General features: G+C 45.0%; 2 protein-coding genes across 4 annotated transcripts; one reads left to right on the top strand and one right to left on the bottom strand.

Moving 5' to 3' along the window:
- Positions 1-77: 77 nt before the first annotated feature.
- Positions 78-6,606, bottom strand: strap (serine/threonine kinase receptor associated protein). Of its 3 annotated transcripts, none has more exons than XM_077005422.1 (10): positions 6,461-6,606; positions 5,929-6,054; positions 5,629-5,764; positions 5,210-5,291; positions 3,533-3,605; positions 3,104-3,203; positions 2,337-2,474; positions 1,979-2,115; positions 1,115-1,264; positions 78-762 (listed from the first exon to the last, which is right to left on the bottom strand). In XM_077005422.1, exons 2-10 carry the CDS (start codon positions 6,038-6,040, stop codon positions 701-703), a joined length of 990 nt encoding a protein of 329 aa, XP_076861537.1. In that variant the 5' UTR covers positions 6,041-6,054; positions 6,461-6,606; the 3' UTR covers positions 78-700. The 3 variants fall into 3 exon arrangements, with proteins under 3 accessions (XP_076861537.1, XP_076861539.1, XP_076861538.1); XM_077005424.1 differs by having other exon boundaries at positions 6,344-6,593; XM_077005423.1 differs by having other exon boundaries at positions 6,412-6,593.
- Positions 6,607-7,460: 854 nt separating this feature from the next.
- On the top strand, positions 7,461-21,235 carry etnk1 (ethanolamine kinase 1). Its single transcript, XM_077005420.1, has 8 exons — positions 7,461-7,754; positions 11,993-12,252; positions 12,697-12,837; positions 14,850-14,992; positions 17,261-17,344; positions 17,475-17,635; positions 18,432-18,505; positions 18,597-21,235. The coding sequence occupies exons 1-8, from the start codon at positions 7,608-7,610 to the stop codon at positions 18,667-18,669; spliced, it is 1,083 nt and encodes a 360-aa protein (XP_076861535.1). The 5' UTR covers positions 7,461-7,607; the 3' UTR covers positions 18,670-21,235.
- Positions 21,236-21,983: the final 748 nt, after the last annotated feature.

The following is a 21,983-nucleotide window of genomic DNA, read 5'->3' as shown; positions in this document are numbered from 1 at the left end:
GTCCTAAATGTGTCGACACACGTGCCTCTGAAATGAACCCTGTCCGCACTGACGGAATATGCACAGGGTTCTAAACATCATGTCACCAATGTTTTATTGACTACATGATACACCTGTCATGTTGTGACCAAACACAAACAATAGTTAAGAACTTAAGCTTTACATGTTGCTGTTCAAAAACCCCCAGTATTTAGAGGCTCACATACCGTTACACTACAAGACACTGCTGTGAACTACAACAATAGCATGGAACACGTTTCTTCTCAGGATCATTTCCACCGGGAGATCACCAAACTGAATGTCAACACTGTATTTCCTTTTCCTGAAACAAACATTTTTTGTTGTTGTTTTTTTAAAAGCACAAATTCCAAGTCAACAAAAAAAGAAGAAAATAAATGAAGTAAATGACCCAAAGTGATCACAGTGTGTGGGAACAGAACACCACGGAGGAGCCGGACGGAGACGACCCGCGTCACGAGGGAGAGTAGCTGGGGGAGTCTACAGCACCTCCCTACTCCCACGTCTGCTCCTGCCTGTGAGGCTTCTTCTGGGGGTTCCCCACACTCCCCACGGTAGGCTCAGCTCCCAGCCTCCGGGCCGTTTGAGGTGACAGTCAGATTGGCCCAGCCCTCTACAGGGGTGTGGCTGCTCTGGCCCCGCCCATCCTGAACCTCTCCGTTCCCGCCTCCCTCTCCGTGTCTCAGGCCTTGATCTCAGCCGGAGGGCAGTACAGTGCATCAGAATTCTCTGATGACAACTCCTCTGTCAAGAAACAAGCCACAGCAACTTCAGTGTTTCTGCCAACTTTTTTTGGAAGGGAAACCTACAGATTGATTTGATTGTTGCACGAGAAATGACTAAAGTGTCAAATTAGCAACATATCAAACGGTTGGAACAAAATCTGAAACTGCTAAAAGCATCATCGTATATCAAATGAAAAAGAACTACACATGCAATACGCAGTATATCTGTATTGTTGGTGGAGGTTTGCATATGAAAACAGGTTGGGTGTTCTGAGGAACTCTGGCCAGGGTCTCATTCTACAAGCTGCTCACACAACACTGACAGGCGGCTGGTGTGCAGGAACACCCGCGCTGCATTCTCTGGAGCTCACCCGGGAGCACACACTTCCACAGGCCATAGGTTTTCCCCACAGCCGTCTGCCACAACCGGAGGGTCCCGTCCTCTGAGCCGCTGGCGTACAGCTCGCCGTCTGGGCTGAAGCGTACGCAGTGCACGGGCCCAAAGTGGCCCTTGTAGGACTCTGTAAACACAGAGGGCATGTGTTTAGGATTCACGCACATGCAGGTTCAGCTACTGTAGATCACGTGGGAGGACAAGTAGAGTTACATGCAGCAAAATGCTTCTAACACACTGCAGAGACACGGCAGCCAAAGGTGCACAGTGTACTCTCAACCTCTCAGCCTCTGCCCCCCGGGCTTGCTCTTGGGAGTTTCGGTTTTTTATTCTCTGCTTTACATAATTATGAATAATAAGGAAACACTGTCAATTTTTTTTTTTACATTACAACTGACAGAACCTTACAAAAATCACAGACCCTTAATTTCATTCATGTAACCTGTACACGGATACAGACATTCTGTTGGACACAGACCAACAGAAACTGTAATGGTGTCAGTTTCTTAAGGACTACACCGTTTGTGCTCTTAAAATGGAACAGTGACTAGCTGACACCAGTTTAACATCTAGAAAGTGTTCTAAGTAAAAATGTGAAAATATGACCATGAATGAAGACCAGCAATCTGGACATGTCTGTGGGTGGAGTTAGCACTACATGGTGAGATCTGGCTAATGGTTATTGGGCGGAATTAGCACTGCATGGTGAGTCCTGGCTACCGTCTGTGGGCGGAGTTAGCACTGCACGGTGAGTCCTGGCTACTGCCTGTGGGCGGAGTTAGCACTGCACGGTGAGTTCCATGTTTGCATTTTCAGATGTCCCATGGCTCCATGCTCTTACCCATTTCCTCTTTGGTACTGTAGTCATATTTGTAGAGTTTGAAGTCGTCGCCTCCTGCCACGAAGAAGTCTTTGTCGGGATGCAGCGATGCAGAATGAATGGATGCTGGGGCATCCACGGTCTTAATCAGCTCCAACCTGGACAACAAACATGCTTACAAACTACAAATGGCAGAGTTTGTGATTTCTCTGGTAGCCATGGATACATGGGTGAGGAATTCCTTTACATTTTCTGGAATGCAGTTGTATAAGGTGTGACGGTCTACACACACCCAACACAGGCTTCACAAACCAGTTCGTTTTCATGCAACCATCATCACAGATTCCTAAGCGGACCAGTGATGTACACGTTGACTTACATGTGAGCATTGTAGAAGGCGATAGTCCTTCCGTAGGTGATGACCAGAATCTCCCCATCTGGTATGTACTCCATGCTACTGACAGACGTTTCAAATGAGAGAGTCTTCACAAGCTCCCCTGTGCTCCTGTCCCAGAGTCTGCAGAGAAGAGCAAGAGACCATGAGGAAGCCACCATCATGTTTGTCTCTGATCGTCATTTTGCATTTTTTGACCATGTGTGAAACATTCCTGACTGTCCTTAACAGCAGATATCAAAATCACTAATGTAACATAAAATGTAAGTAGCATGTCCATAAACTGCTAACGTCTTTTAAAAACATTGCAAATCTGCTCTTGCAATGCTGATCAATATTAACAGCAAAATGCATCTGCTGTGTTGTATTCGTCCAAATGTTCAAGTACAAGTTCAAGTTTAACTGTTTAGCTTGTTTGACAAGTATTATTTTACGTTGTCAAATACTCCGTTATTTAAGTGGAACATATGAACTACATTTGAACAATTGTAGTTTAAACAGAGGCATCAACAGGCACAACAACCAAGTTTTTTTTTAAACAACTAAGGAATTTGAGATGCACATTTTCCACCAGACAGCAAAGACTAGCTCACAAGAAGACGTCTGTACTATGGCAAGACAACAAAGGATAGAGCAGTGTGAACCAAGACCAGCAGAGACTCTCAAATACACAAACCACTGAAACCTTGTTCAGAGTCATAGTACAAATAAATAAATAAGTCACTGCACATTTAGCCACCAGTGTGAGGTACCGTATGGTTTTGTCGTCTGCAGCGGAGAGAATCTGTTGATCGTTGTTGCACCACAGAGCTTTCTTAATGGCAGAGGTGTGGCCCGAGATCTCCTGAGGCTCTGCAACACAAAAATGATTGTTGGCATGGAAAGAAAAAAAAAATCTGAAACATTCCCTGATGGGTGAGCTTCTGATGCAGACCAGCGCGCTCTCGCGCCCTCTCTCTCTCTCTCTCTCTCTCGAAACACAGACCAGCTCTTTTTCTCCTGAAACACAGACCGACCATCCATCCATCCATCCATCTCTCTCTCTCTCTCTCTGTGTGTGTGTGTGTGTGTGTGTGTGTGTGTGTGTGTGCGCATGTAAGAAAATTTCATGAAGCATGTTATGTAGACCAGCACGCAGGCACACACTCTCTCTCTCCCTCTGTGTGTGTTCTAGTCCATACCTGCTTCAGGCTTGCTGAGGTCATATATACGCAGCATTTTGTCATTTCCACCCGTCAAAAGACACTTACTGTCCTGTTGATATAAACACAGCACAGAGAGACACAGGAGTCAAGGGAGATCAGGACAGTGTGTTGGTTTTGCATTCATAACAAAAAACAAAATCTCTGATGTGATTACTCATGTTTTGTGATAAACTGATCACCCAGCCCTTTGATCTAGTGCTACTGTGGGACTCTATATGAGAAATCAAAACACACTGCTTGTCTTGTTTAGTGCATTTGCATGCTTTGTGTTCATACAGCCGAGATGACCAGCCTGTGATATTCCTGTCTACCACAATATCTGCAAAATCACAAGGGGACACACTGTTCCTACCTCAGGGTTCATAAGATAAAGCCATTGCAAAATAACCTTCTGCTGAAATTGAAACATGACAACCCCACATGTTCACCACACCATTCTCTTTGTACATGTGGACACAAACGGGTGTAGCCAAACTAGCTGCATAAACTCCCAATGCATTATGAACAGTGTTTCTATGAGGGAAGTTCAGTGGTGACTAGGGCTGCCATGATTAGTCGACTAGTCACGATTATGTCGACTATTAAAATAGTCGACGACTAATTTAATAGTCGATGCGTCGTGTTTGTTTTTTTTTCTCTCCATACTGCTGCGGTCGCGTCTGCCTTTCTGTCGCTAACGCACATGCGCAGTAGTGGAAACCGAGGTAGACAGTGGACGACATCCCAGGACATTATACAGACTGGTATCATGGCTACCCGGCTACGGAACTCAAAAGTGTGGGATCATTTTCCGTAACCGGGTTCCGAAACACGTGCAATATCTGCAAGGCAGAACTTTCCTTCCACGGCAGCACAACCGCGATGTACGAGCACCTGAAGCATGTTGTGACAATGATGAAGAGGGACCGTCATCTCTGTAATCTAAATCGCTAGTTAGCTGCTAACGTGACCGTAAACAGAGCGTTAACTTTGTACTTACTTATCGTGGTAACTGTAAAAGTTAACATTAGTGATGGCGATTTGTTTCATTAGCTTTAGCACGCATTCGTGTGTTTTCTGTAACGTCAGTGAGACCAAAACTTTATTTTTGTGAATAATTCCTTAGTTTCAGGTACCTACCTAATTTGATTTATATGTAGCTACGTTTGATGCCAGAGACAAATGAAAGAAAGAAAAACCTAAAAAAATTCTTTATTAATGTATTTATTTTTGCGTTGTTTAAGCCAGTGCCTTATACTTATTTTAATAATTGTTGCAACAAGTTGCATATTTCATTAAAGGTTTAATGAACTATGATCTTAATTGTTTTTATTTTTAGCTGAAATCTAATGATTATATAATAGCAGTTGCATTCTAGTGTGATAAGCTGTATGTTTTATATTCAATTAACGCACAATCCGATTAGTCGACTAATCATAAAAATTAATCGGTGATTAGTCGACTATAAAAATAATCGTTTGTGGCAGCCCTAGTGGTGACTGTATGTTACCAAAATTATCCTTCATATCCTAATCTTCATGGCAGAGTCAGTGTAAACACTCAACTGAAAATCTGTGTTTAATTTATTAATGGATATCACAGGCTCATAACATGCTGTATATATAATGTACTGTGTGTAGGGAGGGGCAGAGGAAGTGTGTGTGGGGACATTACCTGCGTGAAGTTAACACATTTCACAATGTGCTTGTGCGCCAGTGTGAGGAGCTCATCGCCTGTCACTGCGTCCCACACTTTCCTGTACAATACGACAAAGACGAACGGTGGTACTAATCCAACAGCAACAGGTCACACGTCACCTCTCTCTGTAAGGAGCTGCTGCCCGACCCATTCACCTGATGTCAGTGGACCTCCACACTGTTCAACCCCCACCTTACAGATGCATTACATTACATTAACAACCTTTAGCTGCCACCTTTATCCTAATTTGAACTATTATTGGTTAAGGGCCTTGCTCAGGGTGCCAACAGTGGCAACTTTGTGGTGGTTTGAACTGGCAATTTTCTCATCCCTATTCAAGAATCCTATTCCTATCTTATTCTCACCCACCGCTCTATGGCTGCCGCGTGACTTACGCTGAGAAATCGGCTGCTGCAGTAGCTGCTTTAGTTGCCTCCTTGTTTAAGGTGGCCCCCCAGACAGCACCTTTATGACCCAAGAACGTCCCAATCCAGTCCCCCGTGTCCCCCTGACGCAGCATCGGTTTGCCATCTGCAAAGGCCCGAAAAGGGAAGACATCTACTGGTTAAAACCTTTACCACCACTCACTTGATACCCAAATATATCCATGATTAAACTCCCACCGATACCTAGACAAGAACATTTACACGTTACAGTAAAGCACAACACTCTAAGATATGCATATGAAGACCTACCTTTACAAGCACTGATGAGGAAATAGCCGTACGGGGTTATTCCACTGAACGCCAGATCTACCACAGGCCTGGTGTGGCCGGAGCAGGTGAGAGGAGTTTGTCTCATAGCCATTCTGGATGGTAAACCTAGCGGAATGACAGGTCGAACAGCCGTTAACGTGGAACATATCGGCCTGTCCAACACGAACATTTACAAACAGCTTGCAAGCGAACCATATTAACCTAATCGGTATTTTATGTTGAGAGTTTAAAATGAACAAGTCAGTACAATCATGCTGAATTTATCAAGCTATTAAACCAGGTGAAAAGTGTATATTGGCTAGATAGTTAGCCGTTAGCTAGCCAGCTAACTCTTTAGCATACAGGTAAAGGTAGCTAGCCATTCAGTGGATAGCTAAGTTAGCTAGCTTGATACCTTGTACGAGAATTGGCAAAGGACTTAGTGATACAGCTAAGCTCAGTTACTTAGAGAGCGCTATGTACCGAGAGAGAGAGAGAGAGAGAGAGAGAGAGCTGCTGTCCTAGTAGTTACCACACAGCGGGTGAAGCGCGAGGCAGGCTAGTTCTTCACCCGTACGCCGGACGGCTCGCTACGACAAATATTGGGCACGGACAGGAAGCTGCGCGTGTTCCACAGATCTGTATCCGACTCTGAACAGGGACGCCGGACGAAAGTTCCTGCCGAAACGAGCACAAAGTGTGTTTTACACTTAACAACAACACGTGTTGGTCGCTTAGCGATGCTTTTGAATGTCAACAACAGTCATGGGTCGAAATCAATACGTTCAGCACCAATATTTCCTTTTTTAATCCTCACATAAAACAGTTACGGTGAATTTTATGTTTTTAGATTATTACTATTTAATTAAATGTCCTGAATATGTATTTAACGGGGAGAAATGCCGATATCTGTGTAAATTAGGAACTAACTTCCGCCTCCTGCTTCTCCGCGCCGCACACCTCATTCTGCCCGGGGCTGCAAGTCTCTGGTTGCTACTGCGGCGTGCTGGGTTAGATTTAAGCCTACGTGTTCCTGTAGCAGGTGTCCTTTGAACTTTTTATTCATTTCACGTATTTGATATACTCCAAATTTACAGATGATATGAGAAATAGTTTATTGGCTATGGTAACAGGCTTAATAACAACTGAACACATTTTACACACTCGTGATAATAATAGCCGAACTGTTAACGGTATCGGTGTTGACTGAGTATTTCTGAATATCGAACTGAAAATAAATTCAGAAGCATCGCCAAAGTCTACATCAAACATCTGTCCACAAACTGAATACATTATATATGTAAAACTCGTTACTTTTTTTAAGATTCAAACTACATGTTCATATGCATAACCTATTAACCTTCATCTATATTAAAATTAACCGTAACCTGGCAATCCATAACCCGTAAACAGACTGCTACAGTGGGAAAAGTAAATTCGCGCCAGCTAAATATAATTACTTCGTAAACCAAAAAACTCTATCGCAAATGAATGAGTCATAAGTCCCGGCGTGCACCGCGCGGTCTCCTACAGCAGGAGGTGGAGGAGGTGGTGGATGAGGAGGCGTAGCCGCGCTGCAGTACAACTCCACTGCCTCAAACTCGCACGCCACAGCACAAGATCGCAGTCGCGGAAATCTTCGGCACAAGTGTCTCCTCACCGAGCCCACAAGCGTTCAGATGGCCAACTACATCCACGTCCCCGACGGCGCCCCGGTGGTTCCGAAGTTGAACGTCACGGTGGACGAGCACGACTACAGACCCGGAGCGCTGGAGCTGATCCAGCAGATCAGACCCGACTGGAAACCAGCAGAGGTCAAAATGAAGGTAATTCTCTCGCGGTTTATCGACGTGAACTCAACTGATCCTCGCACCGGTACCGCGAATAAACCACAGTGTCCGTCCGGCCCGTTTGACGCTGGTTATATAAACGCCGCCGGGCGCGTTTGGGCCAGTTCGGAGTCACCAGATAGCTGCGTCACCAGTGTGCAAATGCCCTGCTGGTGAACCAGAACCAGCGCAGAACCAGCGCTCCCACCCGCCGCGGCAGCGCCGCATGCTGCGTGGCGCTCCGCTCGGTTCCGAACACCTGGACCGAATATGGGCCGACACGCATCTGACGTGTGGGCGCTACGGCCACATATGAGCGCTGTTCTCCACGCAGGGGCTCGTAGGAAGTTCATGTTTCCTATATTCGTCGAATTGCCAGTTAGGAGGTCGGCGGTCTACTTTCCTCTAATATCACAGCGATCGGTGTAGGAGTGGTTACACGTGAAGCTGGTTCTGGTGCTGGATGAACGCAGCATGCTGCAGTTGTGCTCGGAGACGACCGCAAATAAAACGACGAGATGAAACGAACACGAAATGTTAGGAGTGGGAAGTGGCGTGAACACGCGATAACACGGCCTAAATGCGCGTGCCTGAGGGTGCGCGGCTCTTCAGTCATGGCTCTAAGAGAATTGTCTCAAATATGTGAAAAACTGTTATGTTTTTAGATGTTATTGTACATATTAGCTGTTATTGTAAAAAGCTAACTTAAAACATGTTCTGATAGCAGTATAGACTAGATGTGTTTTGAAAACTACTGGAACTAACTAAATGTACTTTCTAATATCTAAAAGTTACCTAACTTAAATGTATTACAACATAATAGATATCTTATTACTCAGAGATAAATGATTATTGTATTCAGAATTAAAAAAAATCCCCCAAAATATATAATGATTCATAATGCTTTCAAGGACAAACTTATTTCCCTTTTATTTGAATGACAAGCATCCTTGCAAGGATGGTCAAAGTAACAATAGACTGTCGTATTTATCTAAAAGAAACCCAGACCTGCCCCTCCAGTCCGGCAGGTTCTCTTCAGCTGGGGTTAGAGGTTTTCTCCTCATGTCACTGGGCTTTTTTGCATATCTACTAAATCATGAAGTGCCTGTTCATGTAAAGCAGTTCCCTGCCTAAATTAATCTTGAGTATCATTCTGCTTAAATTCAGCATAAGTACTACTGACTTCATCTTCAAACCAGACATGAGAGCACAGTTTTAGAGAAAAAATAATTGGTATTCAGTGCACCCTGGCCAGTTTAATTCATTCTGAAATAGAGATTTATACAGTCAAACTTGTGCAAATACAATTCAGTTAGTAATTAGTTAAAATTATTAGTTTTTTAGTTATTGAATTCACTTTTATAATCAACAAATGAGCAATTTATTAGTTTGCATTACTAGCTAGTATTTCTCCCTAGTCTCAGTCAAGGATGTTTTGAATAGTTTGCATTAAGATTTGTTTCCTTGTTTAAGAAGGTGGGGTGTAATCTCTGCATACATAATGGACTAAGGGGGCGTGTCTTTTATAGATCTGGTTTTTTGCTTATGGTTAAATCAATGTGGGGCACCTGGGACACACCCAAGTCTACTGACTGGGTCAAAAGGAAAATTCTTGACAATCTCTCTTTTTCATCAACCATGAACAGTCCGATCGGAGCAGGAATGATCGTTTGGATCTGCTGTACAGGAGATGGCAGTGTGAGCATGTGACCCTGACTAAGCGCATCACGCCCCTTTGTGGCAGAGGTGGATTCCAAACACGAGCCCTATGGTCCCATTTTGGAGTGAATAGAAGTGAATGGAATGGCCTAAATGGCGCCCCCTAGTGTATGCTGGTTGTAGACAGCTGTGGTGATAGGGTGGATGATTCCTAGTATGTTAATGCTAAGATATGGTGTTGGGTCCTGACTACAGCTGTTTAAAAGAACAACATCCAATTGGTTTATTTATTTACTTTTTAAAAGATTGATGGACCTGTTTTCTCTTGCACGTTTAGCAGACATGTCCACAAGGGAGCACTGAATGGCACTTCAGATCACTGAAGTGTTTGTGTCACCTTTGTCATTGGTTACACTTGGCTGGCATTAGTTCAGCATTGTTTGGCTGAGTGGTATTAGTACACGTATTGAGGAATGTTGCTTTGCAGTGTTAATCCATCCATTCATAAGTGTTCTTTGTTTTATGGCCAAATCTTTATGCACTCTCATACATGCACACACACACACACACACACACACACACACACACACACACACACACACACAGGAGTCTAGGGAAGCTAAGGAAGTTATCGTCTAGCCTTTGATAGATGATATCACCTGGCCTTGACCTGATGGAATACAGCCTCTTAGCCCTCCTACCCTTCCTTACTGGAAGGATGTAGGGATGAATCCTAAATAGTGTGTGTGTGTGTATGGGTGTGTGTGTGAGAGAGAGAGAGAGAGAGAGAGAGAGAGAGGGAGAGAGAAAGAGAAAACTGTAACCTCCAAACTGCTGCTGAAAGGAATCAAGTTAAGAGTTAAAAACCCCCTCTGAAAACCTTGTTCCTTCATTGTGCTTAGTAGTTTGTCCCAACAAGAAATCCTCTCTAACAACCCCCAGCTGTTTTAATGTTAGTTTGTGAGTTCAAAAAGTGAGAAGTACTTTCTTTACGTCACCTTAATCCATACAAGTGGCTACAAAGAAATAAAGAATAAAAAAAGAGTAGTGATAGAGTAGCGTTTAATAGCTGCCACTCATCAGTCAGAACTCCATCAATCATTAAATGTGGGAGAGTTGATTAACTAGCATGACTTCAACCTGAAGAAGATAGTGCTGTTTCTTTCCCCTTTTAAGGCAACATGATACATGTTCACTCATTCAGCTTTGACACAATATGTTTCATACCTTTCTTTGTGGACTGACAAATGCTTCTTGTTCAGAGGCACGTAATATTTGAAAGATAGCTATCTAGAGCCCACTAACCAAACTACACTTTGTAAGAAGTTCAAGGACTCCATCTAAAGCACCAAAACATTAAGTTTGGACATTTGAATTCAGAATGTCCCAAGAAAAGCTGTTAGTCACAGTCTGGTACGAAATTAGATATTAAAAAGGCTGGGCAGATATCAGAGCACACCGCTGTTCTTTCTCAGGACCAGAATCATATGACACTGAATGTGATGCCTGAATTAAAACATCTTTCGTCTCCTGTTGAGCAAATGAAAAACATGAATTTGCATCTGATGCTGTTTAAAAGGTTTTTACCTTTTATGCATTTGGCACACTTATCCAGAGCTTGTGTGTCTTGTCCAAGAACTCTTATCGGAACACTCTAGAACACTTGCCCAAACGGGGTTTGAAGCCCTGTCCCCCCTCAGGGATGGCAGGATTGCTACTCACTTCACTAGACCAACCACACACGCCAAAGTTCACAAGGCCAAGATCATATAAACACAAAACCTCTCCGTACCTAAAACATAGTAACAAAATGAGACTAGGCAGGTGCACATGAGGCCATCTTCCTCAGTGAAGGAGAGTGATGAAAACGAGCTGAGCTGTGTGTGTGAGGAGGTTTGGTGTGTGTGTGTGTGTGTGTGTGTGTGTGTGTGTGCAGAAGAACTTTGCTGTTATCAGGTCTTCAGTGGCCCAAGGCTTCTGAGGAATTAAGTTTTTTTTCTTTTCCTGAATCCAAACAAGACTTTGAGTAGCTTTGCTGATGAAGCATATGCTGATAATTTTTATTTCTGTTAATGCATGTGCGTACGTGTGTGTGTGTGTGTGTGTGTGTTCTTATTGTGATTCTTGAACTTCAGTTGATCCATAGTGCCAGCGTTTGTGTTGGGGTAAAGGTAGTTCAAGTATGTGTGTGTGTGCGTGTGTGCACATACACAGTGTCTTTGTGTTCAGTCTTAGTTTCATGAGCCGTGTGTTTGATGTCCTCACTCTTGTTCTTGAGTAGAGACGTTCTACTTTCATCAGTCAAAATGATAGATTATGTCCAGCATGTCTGCCTTCTTATTTATTTATCTTATTTTGCTTCTAAAACCCACAATGGTACTTTTTCGTATCAGCTAATGTCAATAAGATATTTAGTATCATACTGGCTCATAAAAAATAAACCTTTATCAGCAGTAATGTTTATTAAGTTGAAGAGTCACACCAGTGCTATAGATGATTATCTAGCTTGCTGGTTACAGCTCCAAACTAGTTCAGTGAGCTTGACCAGTCTCTGGGGTTTCTTCCTGTCTCTGCAGACGTTCACAGATGGCATTACCAACAAGCTGATTGGCTGCTACGAGGGCAGTGTCCTGCAGGATGTGGTCCTGGTGCGTATATACGGCAACAAGACCGAGTTATTTGTGGACCGCGAGAACGAAGTGAAGAGCTTCCTGGTTCTCCAGGCCCACCGCTGTGCTCCACGACTCTACTGCACCTTCAACAACGGCCTCTGCTACGAGTTCCTGGAGGGCATGACCCTGGAGACTGAGCACATCCGTAGTCCTTCCATATTCAGGTAAAGAACGAACACGGCCCTGAACCGCACAACACGGCCCTGAACCGCACAACACGGCCCTGAACCGCAGCCTACCAGCCTGGGCTGGTTCAGAAGCAGGCCTGCCACTTGGGTGTCTGATTTCCCAGAGAGCTCTGGGCTCATGAAGATGTTGTGTTAATTTCCTGTGAGCTGAAGGTACAACCTCCTTTGCAACACGATTCTTGTGCTCACACTAAACCTTGCAGGCCCCGGATCACGGATCCTGTTCCCTTCCTGCCAGGCTTGTGGAGAGAACTGAAAGCCTTTAGGGCATTTAAAAAATGAAGAGAAAAAAAAAAGTAAAAACCAAACAAAAGGCTGCCCATGTGTTAACGTAACCATAGTAACCATCACTAGACCCTAGAACACGGAGACCTTTTTAGCTCATGTGTTTTATTGGCCTTTTTTTGTTTTTTGCACCAGGCTGATTGCACGACAACTGGCGAAGTACCACGCCATCCACGCCCACAACGGCTGGGTGCCACAGTCGGACCTGTGGCTGAAGATGGGCAGGTTCTTCTCCCTTGTCCCCGCCCACTTCGAGGATCCAGTCAAGAACCAGAGGTGAGATCCGGTTGGAAGCAGCCTGCGAGTCTTGTGACTGGTGGTGTTCCTGTTTGAGTTGGTGTGTATACTTGCAGTGGCTCTAATCCAGAGCAACCGATGTGTTTATCTGCATGACTGTACACGTGCTCTCTGGGAGTCTAACGCCCTGATGTTGTGATCTTTGTGATCTTGGAATTTGTGACCTTGATCTCCTCACATTACCACAGGCAAGCTACACAAAACTCACAACAGGTGATCTCGTGGATCACCTGTTGTGAGTTTTGTGTATCTTGCCTGTGACGAGGTGGGTGGGGTGTGATCTTTGAGTTTTAACTGGTGCTGTGGGTCGTGTCCCAGACCTGCTCCTCACACAAACACCAGAGCAGCACATAGTTCCCCCCACCCCCAATAATATCTCCCATTACTTCACATTTAGTTATGTTTTTGTAAGGAAAAACCATTCTGTTGTGAATGTTTCTATCTACAGTTGTTGTCATTACACATTAAATTATTGAAAAAAGTTAGTCATTAATATTTAAATATGACCAACTTAAATACTTGTTCTTTTCACACTGAACAATACTAATGAGAGTAATAATACTCCACATGTTCCCACTTTTGTTAGTAATTATTGTTTTCTTGTTCTCACAATGGAAGAGGTTCCATGTTTGTTTTAATCCACATCTTCCCATTTTGCTATGGCAACTGCGTTTCCTTGACGAGTACGTCTGCCTTGTCCATCAGTGTTTGTGTTTGTGTTGCTGCTGTTTGGCTGTGCGGTGTCTCCACTTGACACTTGTTTTGTAAAGAGGAGGCGTGACGTTGATCTGATTGGCTGTTATGGAGGCCTGCCTAACCAAACCTGCGGATGCATTCAGACAAACCGGTCCTGAGAAACGTAAACAACATTTGTGTCACACCCACGTCTTTTGTCTTTAGGAATGTGTTTCAGTAAACGAGTGATCTGAGTGAGATATTAGGTACTACGTGACACATGCGGATGCAAACGTGACATGCTAGACACTGGAGTGTGAGGGACTAGGGCCTGTACACCTGAGTGTGAGGGACTAGGGCCTGCACACCTGAGTGTGAGGGACTAGGGCCTGTACACCTGAGTGTGAGGGACTAGGGCCTGCACGCCTGAGTGTGAGGGACTAGGGCCTGCACGCCTGAGTGTGAGGGACTAGGGCCTGCACACCTGAGTGTGAGGGACTAGGGCCTGCACGCCTGAGTGTGAGGGACTAGGGCCTGTACACCTGAGTGTGAGGGACTAGGGCCTGTACACCTGAGTGTGAGGGACTAGGGCCTGCACGCCTGAGTGTGAGGGACTAGGGCCTGTACACCTGAGTGTGAGGGACTAGGGCCTGCACACCTGAGTGTGAGGGACTAGGGCCTGCACACCTGAGTGTGAGGGACTAGGGCCTGTACACCTGAGTGTGAGGGACTAGGGCCTGCACACCTGAGTGTGAGGGACTAGGGCCTGCACACCTGAGTGTGAGGGACTAGGGCCTGCACGCCTGAGTGTGAGGGACTAGGGCCTGCACACCTGAGTGTGAGGGACTAGGGCCTGCACACCTGAGTGAGAGGGACTAGGGCCTGCACACCTGAGTGTGAGGGACTAGGGCCTGTACACCTGAGTGTGAGGGACTAGGGCCTGCACGCCTGAGTGTGAGGGACTAGGGCCTGCACGCCTGAGTGTGAGGGACTAGGGCCTGTACACCTGAGTGTGAGGGACTAGGGCCTGCACGCCTGAGTGTGAGGGACTAGGGCCTGCACGCCTGAGTGTGAGGGACTAGGGCCTGTACACCTGAGTGTGAGGGACTAGGGCCTGCACGCCTGAGTGTGAGGGACTAGGGCCTGCACACCTGAGTGTGAGGGACTAGGGCCTGCACACCTGAGTGTGAGGGACTAGGGCCTGCACACCTGAGTGTGAGGGACTAGGGCCTGCACACCTGAGTGTGAGATTTGCATTGATATTTTTTAAACTGCTGTGTGTGTGTGTGTGTGTGTGTGTGTGTGTGGGACATCAGGCTCAGCAGGGAGGTGCCTACTCTCCCCCACCTGCAGGAGGAGCTGTTGTGGTTGCAGCAGAATCTCTCCCAGCTGGCATCGCCTGTCGTGCTCTGTCACAACGACCTGCTGTGTAAAAACATCATCTACAACCCAGCGGGAGGTGAGTCCCAGTCCCCTCCCCACCCCCTCACACACCACGCCCCTCTATTGACCACACCCCCTCACACACCACGCCCCTCATATGACCACGCCCCTCCCCACCCCCTTGTCCTGCTGGAGGTAGGCCTGGTTTTTACTTTTCTTCACTTGTGATCATCGTTAAACACCCTATTAAAGGGTCTTGTTTCCCCCCAATCATTTCTTCTAAGGGTCTGGGAGATTTGCTGCCAAAAGCTGTTTTTTTTTTCTTCTTTCTTTTGGGTGTGTGTGTGTGTGTGTGTGTGTGTGTGTGTGTGTGTGTGTGTGTGTGTGTGTGTGTGTGTGTGTGTGTGTGTGTGTGTGTGTGTGTGTGAGTGAGTGTTTAAAGCAGCACATGTAAGCTCTTGGTGCCTTCAGGAATGTTGATGTTGTTTTTGTGTGATGCTGTGTTTGCCTTTCTGTGTTCATGAACCTGTGAGCAGTAACCGAGCCGTCTGCTTGCTGGCGCAGCAGTGGCTCTTGGGAGGCGAGCGCGCGGTGCATCGTGGGCCGCGTTGCGTGTAAGAGTGTGTACTTGCGCGTAAGAGTGTGTACTTGCGCGTGGCTGCTCTCACAGACAGGCTTTCATACGGAGGAAGATGGTGACACTGACTATGCGTGCAAAACCACCTCCAGCTAACATTAACCCTGCAGTGTGGGGGGGAGGGGGGGGGTTAACATGAATACTGTCTTTTTCACTCGACACTCTCCTCACCACAGAGAGGAAGAGAGGGAAAAAGACAGACAGACAGAGAGAGAGAGAGCGCGAGAGAGAGAAGAGTGAGTTGCGCAACACGAAGCTTTTGTGTTTTTATTCTTTCTTTCTGTCAGTCAGGAGCTTTTTGTGTAGCAGTGAGGTTCCACCTGTGCAAGATTACCACGTCGTTTGCATAAGGACTCGAAGCCATTGTCTCACTGGTACTCTCCTGGACCAATGGGGAGGCAGTGTGGTGGGGGGGCGTGTCAGGGGTGGGGAGGAAGGCGCTCGGTCCTTGAGTCTCTTAAAGGGGCAGTGGCAGAGGCCCCTCTGCAGTGAAGCTGTGTGTGTTCTGTGACAGATGTGAGTTTGCCCCAAATCTCTTCATCTGCTGCACAGGCCTATAGCCACTGACTGGAGCAGTTCTGTGTGTCCAGCTAGGACGCCAACGGGCCCGGTAACCATCTCACGTGTCTTTTTCTGTAGACCAACACTTCTGTCTACTGTCACTGAGTTTTTTTTTTTTTAAACACATGGTAAAGCTGTAGAATTAGACTGCAGGGTTAGCTCAGGTGCACATACAGGCATCTCACTTACTCGCCGCAGGTGCACATTTAGCCAAAGAAACAGTTCTGAAACATTACAATTAGCAGACTTCTTAATAAATATACTGTAATGAAGGAGTAAGGGTTTGTATTTTGAACTCTGTTTCCTCACCAGACTAACAGTCCTGACGTAGTTTCTTTGCTCAGCCACTAGGGGGTGGTGTTATTTTCCTCCCACTGCTTCTTTTGGGTTTTTTTTTCTTCTGCATCGCTACACTCTCCTTTTAACACATCTCATGGTTATGCTTGCTTTAACATTATTACATTAACACTAACATTGATGTGCAACATTCTCTCCATTTACATATTTTTCTAATCTTTTTATGTTAACATACCTTTTAACATGCCTTCTAATAGCCTTTTAGCTATTTATTTCTTGTTTGTTGTTTTTTTTTGTTTTGTTTTTTTGCTTGATGTGTTGCTAGTTAACATTATTCCTGGAGGCTGCTAAGAGGTTGCAGTTCTAGTCATCTTCTTCTTGGCTCTTCTGGGTTCGTAAAGGCGTGGGAATCTAGTCAACGCCTGGTTCTCTTGGCTCTGAGTCCACAGTTCATTGCAAGTTGCAATATTTTCAAAAGGGGAGGGAGGGGTGGCTGGGGGTAAATTATCTAAAACTCACCACTATCATGAAAATTTGGATTTCTCAACACATGCTTGCAGGTCATGACCTTTAGCCTGTCATAGTCCCTCTGTGCATGCGCATGTCTGAGTGTCTGGACCTGCATCTGGTACTGAGACGTGCTCACTTGCGTTTCTCTTTTCAGAACACAAACCCTTACTCCGACTACCTGTCCCACGGGACTAGTGATTTTAGAGCTCAGCTGTATGCCCAGGTAGTTTCAGTGTTGGTTTGCTAATGCGTAACTTTGATGTGTAGGGTTTAGGAAGGGATGAGACCACACACCCATGTCATCTTCTAAATACCCCTTCATTTGTTTGCCCTCCCCAGGAAATGTCAAATTCATTGACTACGAATATGCTGGATACAATTATCAAGCCTATGACATTGGGAACCACTTCAATGAATTTGCAGGTAATTTCACGGAAGGGTATGTAGAGGGGCAGATCTCACGCGGTTGTAATTGGCCTCGTGCGCGTTGAGGTGGCTCTTCAAAAGATGGTTCTGATGCTCCGGTGGGTGTGGCTTTGTTTTTGACTGACAGGTCTGAACGAGGTGGACTACAGCCTGTACCCGGGGCGGGGGCTGCAGCAGCAGTGGCTCAGGGCCTATCTGGAGGCGTATAAGGACTATAAAGAGCAGAGCACCCAGGTGTCTGACAGGGAGGTGGAGGTGCTCTACGTGCAGGTCAACCGCTTTGCCCTGGTGAGCATTCCCATTCAGCAGCCTTTGATGTTGTAACCATGGCGAAAGGACTGTAGGCGGTGCCAGAGGCTGCCCTTTGCCCCGCCCTTGCTCGCCTGGAGGAATCTTTAAATTACAGTAAATTACAGTGTCTGAACTGACATGAACAGGAACTATGCAGGAGCACTGGCATAGTTTTGACATGACAACACAGGTCTGTCTGAGATCACACGCTTCAAACACTTTGAGGTAAACTGTACAAACGCTCTTGGCTGTGTGTATGTGCCTACGTGCTGATGGGCATGCATGCACAAACATGCGCTCACACACACACACACACACACACGTGTGTCTGCGTGTGTGTGTTTCACATGTCTGTTGAGCCTTGGTCTCGCCCTTTTGCTTTCTAAGAAATGTAATGGGACTTTGTGTTTCCTTCATGAAGAGGAAAACTAATGAGATTGCGGCGAAAATGAAAAGCAGGTTAGTTGAACACCAGCAGAGTGAATGAACAGCGTCACCTGCAGGTAGATACACACTGCGTTCAGCGTTCACACTCGCAGGAAATGATTAGTTCACTCTGCTCCATCAGCGACAACACTTAACAGATACAGTAGTGGGAGGAGCAGACACGTGCTTCACTTAACAATGCTGGTTTGTTGTAGCCTTTAACTTGATCTCCCTCTCCTTCTCTCTCTCTCTCTCTCTCACACACACACACACACACACACTCCTCTTTCTTTTCTCTCTCACACGCACACATGCCCTTTCTTTTTTCTCTATCTCTCTCTCTCTCTCTCTCTCACACACACTCTAGGCATCCCATTTCTTCTGGGCCCTGTGGGCTTTGATTCAGGCTCAGTATTCTACAATTGACTTTGATTTCTTGGGGTAAGAACATCTCTAAACAAGTATATTATTATTTGCAGTTAAGCAAATATTTTACTTTAATGTAGTAACATTTATTTGTTTCTTTTTAAAGATATGCAGTTCTTCGCTTTAACCAATACTTCAAGATGAAACCAGAGGTCACGGCGCTGAACCTTCCAGAATAATCTTTCATCTCATTATTTGTGCTACTCTCCAGAGAATGGCTCCCTCTGGTGGACATGGGCAGTACCAACCAAACTGTTCTGTCTGCAGATTTAATGCTGCACTTACCAGACTGAACACATTATTCTAGGAAACACACAAATGAATCTCTGTCCAGCGTCTCCTCCTCTTTTAGTTATGTGGACAAGCTGGGACTGGCAGTGTCCTTGGTTTACGACTGTATGGGACCTGACAGCACCACTAAACTATGAAGTACACCATACACAAGGGTTCTTGCTGGTAGCTGCTCTGCTAAAGAGTACAGGCTGGTGGTCTTTCATTTCCAGTCCTTGCTTGACTCTGAATGGTAGAAAGGACTGGGACCATCGGTCAGATCAGAGACCAAGCTACCCCCCCCCCCCCCCCCCCCCCCCCCCCCCCAAACTACTCAGTTTTACGGTGATCTGCACAGCTGTAGCTGAAATACCACCTGGGTGGCTTTTCTTAAATTTTTGTTTCCGAATACCATTTCCTGTCACTGTGAAACCACATTACATGTTCACAAAGTGAAACTGTGTCATTTCAGAAACTGTTCCGTTCAGTTGCTTAGAGTAGAAATAGGGATTTTTTTTTTACGTGCGCACCGCTGTCATCTTGGGGATGAAATCTGCACCAAAGTGCTAAGGCTTTTTGTGTAATAATGCACATTGTATGATTACTTTTACGCCGATCTGAGCAGTTTGTACAGGTTTGTTTGCACGTTTGTTGTGAAGTATTGGTGTATGGCTCCTTGCACCCGTGTAGTCGTTTGGCCTTAACCAGGAGCCCACAACCAGAACCAGCTTAGATGCAGCAGGACTGTTGTGTAGCAGTCGAGGGATTTTGAGATCATGGACAAATATTGATCCTAATACTGCTCCGAAAAGCAAACGCACTGGCCTCGAATTAAAGATGCTGTAAGTGACTTTTTAAAGTATATTAAAGTAAACATTTAAAGTCAACTATTTACATTCTGATGGCAGACATTTTAGTAATAGCTATGGTGAAATGTCTGTGATTGTCCTGGGATTTACGGTTAGTTAGCATCTAAACATTTGAACACAATCCAGACACTAATCGTATACTTAGCAACTCAGAGTGGGACTAGTGTGTGTCTCTGGTAGGAGTGGCTTTGGTGAAAGATTTGAAATACGGGGTGGGATTTAGTTCTTTGTTGGTGAAATCTGGCAGATGTTAGAACTTTAAAATCAATTTACAGCATCTCTAAGACCTGTCTTGCACTAAAACAAATGCTATCTGGATCGAATTCGTGATTTGAGAGTTTCTTTTTCATTCTTTTTTTTTGGTCCAATTCAAAAATTGGATCTTTTTATTTCTTGGTCTTAGAGACCATTGCCAAGCTCCTCACTTCCCTAATTATTTCTTTACCATCTTCACAACTGGCTGTGGTGTACTTATAGATACTGTGAATCCCAGATCTCTCTACATAGACCTGTTTGTAAATGTACAGACCACCAGGTAGACACAGACCTGTGTGTAAATGTACAGACCACCAGGTAGACACAGACCTGTTTGTAAATGTACAGACCACCAGGTAGATACAGACCTGTTTGTAAATGTACAGACCACCAGGTAGATACAGACCTGTTTGTAAATGTACAGACCACCAGGTAGATACAGACCTGTTTGCAAATGTACAGACCACCAGGTAGATACAGACCTGTTTGCAAATGTACAGACCACCAGGTAGATACAGACCTGTTTGCAAATGTACAGATCACCAGGTAGATACAGACCTGTTTGCAAATATACAGACCACCAAGTAGATACAGATCTGTTTCTTAATGTACAGACCACCAGGTAGACACAGGCCTGTTTATAAATGTACAGGCCACCAGGTTTATACAAACCTGTTTAAAAATGTACAGACTAACAGGTAGATACAGACCTGCTTGCAAATATACAGACCACCAGGTAGATAGACCTGTTTGTAAATGTAGACCATCAGGTTTATACAGACCTGTTTGTAAATGTACAGACCACCAAGTTTATACAGACCTATTTGTTAACGTACAGACCACCAGGTTTGTACAGATCTGTTTGCAAATATACAGACCACACAGCTACATGTTTCTTAGACATCAGAACTTGATCAGGTTTGTAATCATGTGTCTTTTTTAAGTAGTGCAGATATATGCTCTAAAACAAATGCATATGTTCTCTGAAATCACTTGGAAGCAAGAAGGTTGGTGTGAATAGCTGGACAGACGTCTCTGTATATCTCTCTAGTGCTGTTGGGATGTTGGGTAGTCTGTTGAAACTGATGCAATACTCCTGACAGACACTTTGTACAGGAAATACCCCCTGCCAGCCTCCACTACCATGTAGTATGTGTGTATATGTACATCTTAAGATAAATGTAATATCTTTGCTTGTGTCTTGTTAACTGTACAAATGTGAGTTTCCATTTTTTTATGAAATACTGTCAAATAACATTAGTTACCTGCAAAATGATGAAAATGTGGGATATGGGGTTGCATTTTAGTTTCTGTATTTACATCTTCTGAATAAAAGTAAAAGTCTAATGTATCCTGTTTTTTTCTGTCTACTGACGGCGCAGGAGGCCTGCCTCGTTCCACACAGTGCGTCGGAAGTGATTGAAAAACGATAAGGTTGCAATATTAATGTAAAAGAAAAATCTAGTTTTCATACAGCACCCACTTTTATAATTAATGTCCTGCCCGAATTATTCACAAACTAGAGTAATTCTACTGGTAAAACGGACAATTCATGCCCTCGTCTTGTTTTGCTGATAAGTGTTTTACGAAGGGGAATAATTACGGCGGCGTCGCAGCGCTGTCTCTAATTGAATTAGCTGAGCCCCTCTAGCGCTGTACACCGAGATTCACTGCAAAATTCAATATATTTTATTCACGCCTCAATATATATCAATTTCACAAAGGTCAAATTGCAGCCAATTTTGTCTTAAATAATTATATTCAAATACAAAAATAATAATATTTGCGCTTCTCTCTCTGTCCCTCTCCCACACCCATGGGATGATATAAACCGGAACATCGCTTGGCAGTAGGTGGGTTAGAGCCTCGCGTGGGATCAGCTACAACCCACGGAGACTCAGAGTTGTGCCTCTAATCTAGAACAAACCTGCTGAAAGGTGCACAACAGGTGCTTAAAGAGACTGGGGTTAATGGATATGACGATTGTTGCTGTGCTTAATGTGTAATAAACCGCGCGCATCCCGGGCTCGTGGACGCAAGGTCGCGTTAACGCGGTCGGTGGAATGAAGACGCACACGCCGCTGGAGTCGCAATGGCGC

This window comes from Brachyhypopomus gauderio, chromosome 5 (assembly GCF_052324685.1).
Source record: "Brachyhypopomus gauderio isolate BG-103 chromosome 5, BGAUD_0.2, whole genome shotgun sequence".
In the NCBI taxonomy this organism is placed as follows: domain Eukaryota; kingdom Metazoa; phylum Chordata; class Actinopteri; order Gymnotiformes; family Hypopomidae; genus Brachyhypopomus; species Brachyhypopomus gauderio.
Note: the sequence above shows the minus strand (reverse complement) of the source record. Positions and strands in the feature narration are given on the sequence as shown.

Excerpts from the sequence above, each read along its gene's own strand:
- strap (XM_077005422.1), bottom strand. The coding sequence starts at position 6,040 with ATGGCTATGAGACAAACTCCTCTCACCTGCTCCGGCCACACCAGGCCT. Across the intron at positions 5,292-5,628 it reads GCAGCAGCCGATTTCTCAGC|GAAAGTGTGGGACGCAGTGA; the intron begins GTAAGTCACGCG and ends CGTATTGTACAG. Across the intron at positions 2,116-2,336 it reads GCCTTCTACAATGCTCACAT|GTTGGAGCTGATTAAGACCG; the intron begins GTAAGTCAACGT and ends TTTGTTGTCCAG.
- etnk1 (XM_077005420.1), top strand. The coding sequence starts at position 7,608 with ATGGCCAACTACATCCACGTCCCCGACGGCGCCCCGGTGGTTCCGAAG. Across the intron at positions 7,755-11,992 it reads CAGCAGAGGTCAAAATGAAG|ACGTTCACAGATGGCATTAC; the intron begins GTAATTCTCTCG and ends CTGTCTCTGCAG. Across the intron at positions 12,838-14,849 it reads GATCCAGTCAAGAACCAGAG|GCTCAGCAGGGAGGTGCCTA; the intron begins GTGAGATCCGGT and ends GTGGGACATCAG.